This window comes from Epinephelus moara, chromosome 24 (assembly GCF_006386435.1).
Source record: "Epinephelus moara isolate mb chromosome 24, YSFRI_EMoa_1.0, whole genome shotgun sequence".
Taxonomy (NCBI): domain Eukaryota; kingdom Metazoa; phylum Chordata; class Actinopteri; order Perciformes; family Serranidae; genus Epinephelus; species Epinephelus moara.
The window spans coordinates 52,292,227-52,302,219 of NC_065529.1; the positions used below are offsets into that span (position 1 = coordinate 52,292,227).

Here is a 9,993-nt window from a genome sequence, read left to right on the forward strand (position 1 = left end):
CTGCAGTTGCTTCACATCCAGGTCGGAACACCTTCTCACCACAAACCAACCGCACCAGAGTTCCTTTGGAACCGGACTGAGACCACCTCTTCAAGAAGGTCTCAGTCCGGTTGTTTTGGTGTGTTCACACCTGCACAAACCAACTGAACAGGGCAGATGTCAACGCAGCCTTAAATTAAGACATGCTTGTTTAATTTATTTGTTTTCTGAAATTTAAAGAGTGAATATGTAAATGAGGAATTATCATATCACATATTCACTGAGTTACACACATCTCCAGAACATAAACCTGAACATTGGATGAAGCCAGTTTAAAAATTCTTGTTTCACTTTGTTCACATATTAGAGTCAAAGGTTTTTACAGAGGGAGTTTGGATGTCTCTTATTGTCACTCCATAAATAAAAAAATAGAGTCAACAGCCATAAAATAAATCCATTTCCACCATGTGTTTATGAATAAGATGTTCTATAAATCGGGCTGTGAATCATAAAGGAATAAACCGCTCTGTAAAAACCTTCAGAATACAGACAGGAACCAAACTGTAACGTGGGGTGGATTAAGATCTGGACGGTAAAACATTTTTAGGCAAAAAATAAAACACGGGGGTAAAAATTTTATCTAATAGATATCACCATGAGACTTCTCGGTTGATTACTGACATGAAGACAAAACCAGTGTTCATTGTGACAGCTGGTTTAGATTCAGTCTTGAGAAGAAAATGTTTATTAGTTTTAGTCACATTTTAGTCATTTTTTCTTTCATAGTTTTAGTCGATAAAAAGCTTGTGTGAATCTAAGTGAAGAATAATCATGTCTGTCCGTCTGTCTGTCTACAGGAGAAGATGCTGGACGTGTACTGGCTGCTGTGTGTTTGTATTCGGACCATCGAACACGCAGACAACACCGGCTCTTTGTTCGCCTTTGCTCCAGAGTTCTACCTCAACGTGGCCATGAATGCGTACAGCGCTTTGAAGAACTACTTCAGCCCTGCAAACAGCATGGAGGAGCTGCCAGGTGAAACACTGAGTTCTCTGAAACCCTTTTTTTATTAAAGGAGAAGTCTGGTATTTTGCACTTTGAGCCCCATTTCTGGGTTGTTTATGATGAAATAGAGTGGTAAAGACCAAAATAGTGACGCTCATTTTCAGAGAATTTGTCTTTCCCCTGCCTGGCTTAACACTGCTGCATATGGCCATGTGTGAACCTGTCCTAAAACCACCCTAAACATTCGTTTTCAAAGACATGAAACTCACTGAGTGGGCTAGTGCAAAAAAGTGCAAAATACCGCACTGGGACGAAGCGCTCCCCCGCACCCTGCCTCTGCCTTTCTGCTGAAAAAAAAACAATGCTATGTGGTCGAGCTGCCACCTGACAGTCGATCAAACGTTAGTCGACCGGAAAGGTCATTGGTCGCTGCAAACATGAAACCCTATCAGGAGCTGCGCCTTGTCAAAATAACTCAAACCTATATGACNCACCATCCACTGATGGACCCTGATGAGGACTGTCGGTCCGCTGATGGACCCTGATGAGGACTGTCGGTCCACTGATGGACCCTGATGAGGACTGCTGGTCCACTAGGAACAGTCTCAGTCGGGGTTCAGCCCTGCTACGTGGACACATGTCCTAATAGAGACTAAAACTGATGGACTCTTTGGTGATACGATGTATCTGCCACATATACAGAGTAACATGAGCTCTCTCCACGTTGCCCTGTCAGTGTGTTGTGGTGATATTACTGAGGCTTGTTAACACTGGTCTGGAGTCTGTGGATTAACAGTTAATGCCCGCTGTATTAACTGTTAGCAGCACAGATTGATTTATTGACGCAGCTCTGTGGAAGAGGTTGTTTTCTCGTTGGAAGCACACGCTCACACTGTGTCATCATTAGCTGTGTGTCACATGCAGCCTGCTGCTGGTTCAGCTGTTCACTGTTCGGTGAAGTAGAATCCAGGTGGACTGGAACGTGAGCTGTCAGCTGAACATCAGCACAACTTCACACATGTGTCTGTCTGTCCCCACAGGCTACGAGGACACCTTGACCCAGCTAGCTGCTATCCTCGCCAAGCACTTTGCAGACCCTCGTATAGTAGGAACAGGTAACACACACACACACACACACACACACACACGCACTGGCGGGTGAATTCACACAGGAATGGTGCTGCACAAATAAGACAAACTGACCCTTTCATGAGCCTCGACGCTGTAACAGCTCCATTCAGCGCTAACAGCCGCACGCAGTAGAGTTCTGCAGGAGTGAGTCCCAGCAGCCAGAAATAAGTTAGCATGTTAGCATGTTAGCACTTCCTGTTCCCACGTGTTCAAGTCTGTGTGTTCTAGGTTCAGTGTGTGAAATAAGATCTGTGGTCAACACAAGCTGAAGAGACTTTCACCTTTTGTTCTACATCAGTAAATACCCCACTGTCACTGCAGAAGCTTTGATGTGTCTCTGACAGTGCTGCACAGTAACACATTACAGTAATATATTGCTTTTTACAGTAACAAGTAGTGTAACTAATTACTAATGAAATCTAAGTAATAATATTCGTTACTCCAAAACCAAACAAGTCGTCACAACGTTACGTTTGTTATCACATCACTACTGACTTGAAATACAACATCACATCAGCTGACTCATGTAAGTGATAATCATGCTGCGTCCGCACGTTATAAAGCAGTGAGCTTGTTGGAACCTCTGACCATAGCAGCTGGAAATATTCTCATCACTTTGATTTTGTTGGGAGGAAAGATGATAAGAGCACTGTTGCTGCAGGGAGTCGGACTAAAACTCTTAAAGTAGAACACAGAGCAGATACAAGCTGCTGAGGCCTCAAACAGAAACATACCAGGGAACAAACACCTGACAGTTCAGGGTGGGACAAAGGCCACTTTAAACAAAGACGGCTCTTTAGTTGTTTTTTAAAAATTTCTCAAGAGATCGCAGACAGTAAACCTGATGGAAGAAAGCTCCACAGTGTTGGAGCTACTACTGTAGTTATGAGTCTGGAGCGGGGGGGCAGTCAGTAGGTCCTGTTCTGAAGACCCTACTGACGATATCTGAATGGGGAAGATCACTGATGTGTTCAGGCGCCTGGCCGTGGCTCTGTACATGAGGAAAAGTATCTTGAAGTGGATCCTGAAACTGATGAAGCCAGTGTAAAGACACTAGAATGGGAGTGATGTGAGTCGACCTGTTGGACCTTTTTAACAGCTGAGAAGCAGCGTTCTGGATTTTTTGAAGAAGCTTAAGATTTGTTTGGACAAGTCAAAAGAGAATTACAGTTGTCCAGTCAGAAGGACACAAAAGCATGCATCATCATCTCCAGCTCAGGTGGAGACACCACAGATCTGAGCTCTGCAGTGTTTCTTAGCTGAATAAAACAGGTTCAGGTTGATTATTTAACATGATGATCAAAATGCATGATCAAAAATAACCCCAAGATTCCTAAAACATGACCGTATAGCTGAAGACAGGGACCCAACACTCTGGGTAACCTCTGAAGCTCTACTTTTTTTTTTTTTTTTTTTTTTTTNCTCTCCAGCTACCAGTCCACGCTCCATATTTTTGGTCCGGACGGGGACTTGAACAGGCGACCCTCCTTCCTGGAGATATTAGCAGAATCTTGTCTGTGTTTAATTGTAAGTAGTAGTTTGACGTCCAGTCCTTGATGGCAACAAACAGTTGTGAAGAACGGAAAGTTTGTCTGTGTTGTCAGGCTTAAACGAGACATTCAGCTGAATGTCATCAGCATAACAGTGACATGATATATACCTGAGAACCGACTAATAATTTGACAAAGTGGAAGCATGTATAAAGCAACTAATATAGGACCTAAGACAGAGCCCTGACGTACACCACGGGAAAGAGCAGCAGTATCAGAGCTGACAGGACCAAGAGACACAGAGAAACTCATATCTGAAAAGTAGGAGCAAAACCATATCAACCAAAGTAGAACCCAGAATATCAACAACACCAAAGAAAGGAAATAACTAGATTTATTATTATACTCTAAACTATAATCCTCACATCTTATTATATTATATTATTAATGTACAGAATAAATAATAACGACCCCAACACTGAGCGCTCCTCCACATGGATGACTGCACTCAGACACAGCGTGTTTGTGCTGTAGTGTCATAAGCACCTCATCTTTGGTGAACTGGACTTTGAGACGTTGCAGACAGCAGCTTCAGCTGATGCACTGTTCATGTTCCCATCAGCAGCTGCAGTTCACTCTCTGTGAATTCACCTGTGTGCGTTATTCTCTGCAGTAATGAAGCTTCTCCTGTCTGTCATGATGGTATTCCGTCACAGTGACACACGTGTCTCTCACATCACCATCAGAGGTGTTAAACTTTGTGTTTATATCAACTAAAGACTCGGGATGTAAATGAGCCACAGAAAGATCTGATTTACATAAAGTGCAGCTGCCTGATGAGACCTGATGCTCGTCTTTGGTTTCTGTCCGTCAGCTCTCAGTGTGTTTGGGTTTTATATTTCTAAGTGACTGGATGTTCCAGGAAGCTGCGAGTCAGTTTATCATGATCAGACCACCGAAATCAATCAGCTTCTTATCAGTGAGCGTGAACCTCAGCCTCATCAGTCACTTCCTGTCACAGACTTTTCACAGAAGCTCTGGAAAGAGTTTGACCACCAGTTACAGCAGGAATGAAACACGGCAGTGACTTTAAAACGTGTCCAACAGAGAGTTTAACCTCTCCGTTATCTCTCATCGTCTCTATCTGAACACAAGATTTTACCTGAACTCTTCAGAGAAAATGAAATCGTAAACTCTTCTCTATGTTTGTTGATGTATTTATTACCAGTTCCTCAGATGTCTGCTGATCTGTGTGACCTCACAGAGATATATATAGTTGGTACTGAATGGGCCGGAGCTTCTGGAACGTAAAACCAGGAATCTTAAGTAGGGATACACAGGCATGGATTTTTTCAACCAATACTGATAACCGATAAATTACCTGCTTCTCATGGCCGATACCATAACAGGTAATTTCACCTTTTTGCATTTTAAAAAGAAGTGTAAACCTGTAGTTTGTGTTCACTGAGGGTCAGAAAGGCTGGTTTAATATTCCACATCAAACTGACTTCACTGCTTTTAACACAACAAACACAAACAACAGGTGTGACTCTTCATACCTGCCAACGTCAAGTCTACCTTCACTGGCCCCGCCCCCATATAACCCTACACTACAGATGGACATCAGAAATACAAAATTACTTTATCAGTATTAAATGTGACGTTAATGGTGAGACAGAGGAGGATGATGATGAAGCCCAGTGTTACTGTGTTGAATGTTAGCTGCTACTTCTGATTAGCTCATGCTAACACTCTGTGTCTAACCTGTGTTGGGCGGTCGGAGATCAGACCCTCGGTGCCGTCCTGTTGTCTTCCTCTGGACCTGTGAAAGACGTCCTCTCCGCGACATGTTTCACCTTCTAGGCAGTGTGCTGCAATCATTGTTGTTTTTCTTCTCTGTGTTTATTAGCAGCTTGCAAACATGTAGCTCCACCCACTGTCGGTGTGTAGACGCTGCCCTTGTTAAGTCAGTGAAAGCAGTCTGGCTTTGTATTATCGGCACTTTTTATCAGCTATAATTTTAATTATCGGAATAACTCATAACTATAAAAATATCCCATTATCAGCCAATAATTTATTGGTACAATATATATCATGTATCCCTAATCTTAAGTGCTATATCGTAGGCAGCTGGACTTGCTTGAGTTTCTTGAATCCAGTTGCCTACGATATGCCTGGATGACTGAGAATCTTCACCGCTATAAAACCATGAAGTGATTCTAGCTACGTACTGCAGGGTAGTGTTGGTACGCTGTCAGCTGCAGTGATCTGATCTGATGTTCCAGTTCAGTGTTCATTAAACAGATGTGGTTGTTATTGTTGGTTTATATAGCACATGATGATTTCTACAGATGATAAATCTCTCTTATAACATGAAACCAGTGGAGCAGAAACACTCCTCACAGATGTAATAAATCCATGATGGTGACCACATGCCGTGACGTCTCCACTGAGGGTTAAACTTTACTGTAACACATTTTATTTCTGTCTTGCAGTTACTAAAGTTCAGGTGTTGTCGAGAGGAACTCGTATGTGTTGTTGTCATCATGGATATCTCTTCTCTCGTCCTCTCAGATATCAAAGACTCTCTGATGCAGGCCCTGGCCAGCTACGTCTGTTACCCACAATCCCTCAGGGCAGTGGAGAGGATCCCAGAGGAACAGTGAGTGCTCATTGGTTTAAACTGGACTCTTTCTGATTGGTCGCACTCATCAGTTTAGTTTCTTTTCTTCTTTATGCATTAAAAATCCAAACATTGATTCCACCTAACGTCACGTCTTCAGCTCCTGTTGGAAGCTGAGGTTTTAGAAGAAGTAGCAACGGATCAACTGTTGACTTTTATTGATGGAAACAACATGTTAGTGAAGATCACAGCACAGAAACTGCTCTGCTGAAGGTCACTCCATCCTTCTGGATGTAAACTAGGTTTGTACTGTGGGGGAACTCAGGGCTCGATGATCGGTTCTTTTTATTTACATGCCTCCTGTGGGTCATCTCGTATGCAGACGACACACAGACTTATCTGAAGTGTGATTCTGCAAACCTTTGTTAGCGACCTGATTTCCTCTGAGTCTTTACGACCTAATGTGTCAGCTGTGATCAGACTGCAGCGTCAGCTGAGGCAAACACATTCAGTCTGAGGGTGTTCAGATCGTTTCTGTTGTTCCACCACACTGTAAGAGCCGATCACACAGACAACGCTTCAGCAGCTGGAGGTGGCTTTATGTAATAGTTTATAATGAGACGTCCCATCCTTGTGAACAATCTCAAGAATGCTTCAGGGGAATTTATTCAAATTTGGCACAAGCGTTCACTTGGACCCAACAGTGATCTGATAAGAATTTGGTGGTCAAAGGTCACTGTGACCTTGCATCTATCTCATTTTTGTGAATGCGATCTTGAGATGCGAATCTCAAGAACGCCATGAGGGAGTTTTAACAAATTTGGCACAAACGTCCACTTGGACTGAAGAATAAACTGATTAGAATTTTGTGGTTGAAGGTCAAAGGTCACTGTGACCTCACAAACATGTTTCTGTCCATAACTGAAGAATTCATTCACTAATTCTGACCAAACTTGACACAAATCTAACAGGATGAAATAATGAAGGTCAAAAGGTCAAAGGTCAGCTTGACTGTGACATCATCATGTTTTAACGTCATATCTCAGGAACAGAAGGGGAGACATTTGGTCAGATACTGAATTGGTGACTCTAATCTTGAAACTGTGCTGATTGTATAGATCTTCTGTGTGTGAAGCATCCATGTTTTCACTGACATGGATGGAGACTGTCAGAGACACTGGACTGGTGGGCGGAGTCATACAACCACAGGGTGGACTGGTGGGTGGAGTCATGCAACCACAGGGTGGACTGGTGGGCGGAGTCAGACAGCCACAGGGCGGAGATTGTAGTTATTGTTTTTAATCAGTTCTTTTCCATCCAGCTGTAAAACACTTTGTCCTGTGTAAATGAACTTTATTATTTTTGTTATTGATATTAAATCTGTGTTCCCAGTAATTCAGATGGTAACCATCCTAAACAACGAGACATCTGGTTTGATTTAAATCTGATCTCAGTTCAGATCAGTTCCCCTTTTCAGTAAAGCTCTTCGTGTTATTAGAGTTCACTCAGAGTTTTATAGATGTTTGAATCCATGTTCGATTCGTCTCCCTGCGATCAGGACTCTGATCAGGTTTTATTTAACACACGTGAACAGAACAGTGGTGATGAGTGGGAATATGAGCGAAGAGAAAAACATCTGTGTGAATGTGAAAATCAGCAGCATGTTCTTTTCTTTGAGACGTTTTTTATTCACAATCCAAACGTGATAAATTTCACAGACAGTTCTCACTCAGTCTCACACACTTCATAACAGAGTCATTATAGTGTTGTATTCAGTAGTTTTTATTTTCATTTAATTTTTAATATTAGCTTCGGTCAGTTTCCACAGTGGGTTTGTTTTTTTCACTGAAGTTTTTATTGTTAAGATCTTAAGTTTTAGTTCAGTTTTTATTAGTTTCAGTTTATTTTATCATAATGTGGGGTTATACGTTGGGGTCAGATGAAAGAATTTCACAAATGCTTAGAGCAGCCACGCTGCCAGCGTGCGCAGCACTGCCCAGGCACAGCGTGGCTGCTCTAAGCATTTGTGCGTTTTTTTTTTTTTTTTGTTCTGCAAAGATAGTGACGTGAAAATGGTCTTTTGACGATCATATTGACATTAAACAACCTTTCAATTAGTGTTAATGTTTGTATCTGTGACAGACACGAAAAAATATAATGGTTTGTTTTGAACTCGCCCTTTCTTGTGTCTGTTTCAAAATAAAAGCCCTCTTATAAAGTTTTTATGGACAAAATCCCTTCACAGGGCTTTAAAAAAAAATACATATTTTTTTCGCCTTTTACCTTTAATGACAGAGGGCTGCAGGCTGGAATCAAACCTGCAGTTTATGGGGCGCCGGCTCTACCCTCTGAGCTACTGGGCACCCCAACACCAGGCTTTTATTGTGAAATATTTGCAGGACTGTGTTATTAATAATTCAGTACAGCTCCATACATGAGCAGAATATTGGCTTTTAATTGTGTAAATACAGTAGTTACAGCAGCAGCGCTGCAGCAGTTCAGGGACGCCGCTGTCACGCGCTCACACAGGCAGCGTGTCCCAGGCGTCGGTTTTCATTTTATCTCTTAAGTCTAGTTTTCATTTTTATTTCAGGTCATTTTTCTCTCGTGGTTTGTGTTCTTAGTTCTTCTAAGTCAAAAAATAAATAAATGAATAATAATAATTCTAATAAAAACTGTATTGATGTATTGAAGCAGATCAAGTGATGTCATCAGACGTGTGTTCTGATCAGTGCTGATATCACGCATGTTTCAGACGGGTGGCCATGATGAGGAACCTGCTGGCCCCGTATGAGCAGAGACCTTGGGCTCAGACCAACTGGATCCTGGTCCGACTGTGGAGGGTGAGACACAGCTCTGCTACACTCAAACTTTCACACATATAATCTTCAGTGGATTAAAGATCCCTAACACACAAGGGTGATGACGGCAGTTTGTTTTTGGTCCTGTCAACAGTTTTACACACGTGTCTTATGACAGCAGGAGGTCTGCTAACATGTCCTCACACTCAGTCGTGCAGTTTAACTAAGTTCATTATATATTTACACTCATCAAACTCTGCTCCACTACATAGTGTACTTTACACTGCACTACAGTTACCCGACAGATTTAGTTACTTTACAGGTTACTGACACAAAATATAATCAATAATCAGTGATGATGGATAATTAGAGATGAAACTACTCATCACTATGTTAAGTCATGATCAACTCATTAATGCATCAGTGACATCATACAGATTACTCTGCAGAATGAGTACTTTTACTTTTGGTACTTTGAGTATATTTTGATGCTGATACTTTTGTTCTTTGACCAGAGTAACCTGCTGACGAGTTTTCAAACACTGTTCTGTTCTTCCTGTTCCTGAGGTGAAGGAGTGTTGGTGTGTCGTTGTGACATCACGGCGTGTTGTTTTTCAGGGTTGCGGTTTTGGCTACAGATACACTCGTCTTCCTCACCTGCTGAAAACCAAACCTGAGGACGCCAACCTGCCCAGTCTGCAGAGTAGGTGGTCCCTGTCTGTGTCTGTCTGTCTGTCTGTCTGTCTGTCTCTGTCTGTCCCTGTCTGTCTGTCTGTCTGTCTGTCTCTGTCTCTGTCTGTCCCTGTCTGTCTGTCTGTCTGTCTCTGTCTCTGTCTCTCTGTCCCTGTCTGTCTGTCTCTGTCTCTCTGTCCCTGTCTGTCCCTGTCTGTCTGTCTCTGTCTCTGTCTCTGTCCCTGTCTGTCTCTGTCTCTGTCTCTGTCTCTCTGTCCCTGTCTGTCTGTCT

At 42.4% G+C, this 9,993-nt stretch overlaps 1 protein-coding gene across 1 annotated transcript in view; it reads left to right on the forward strand.

The window, feature by feature from the left end:
- LOC126385946 (E3 ubiquitin-protein ligase RNF123) overlaps positions 1 to 9,993 on the forward strand; it is a 181,353-nt gene that overhangs the window by 45,781 nt on the left and 125,579 nt on the right. Inside the window, exons 25-29 of the mRNA XM_050037990.1 lie at positions 837 to 1,014; positions 2,025 to 2,099; positions 6,180 to 6,267; positions 8,984 to 9,071; positions 9,648 to 9,732. Coding sequence (XP_049893947.1) covers positions 837 to 1,014; positions 2,025 to 2,099; positions 6,180 to 6,267; positions 8,984 to 9,071; positions 9,648 to 9,732 — 514 coding nt within the window. The remainder of the gene's footprint in view (positions 1 to 836; positions 1,015 to 2,024; positions 2,100 to 6,179; positions 6,268 to 8,983; positions 9,072 to 9,647; positions 9,733 to 9,993) is intronic.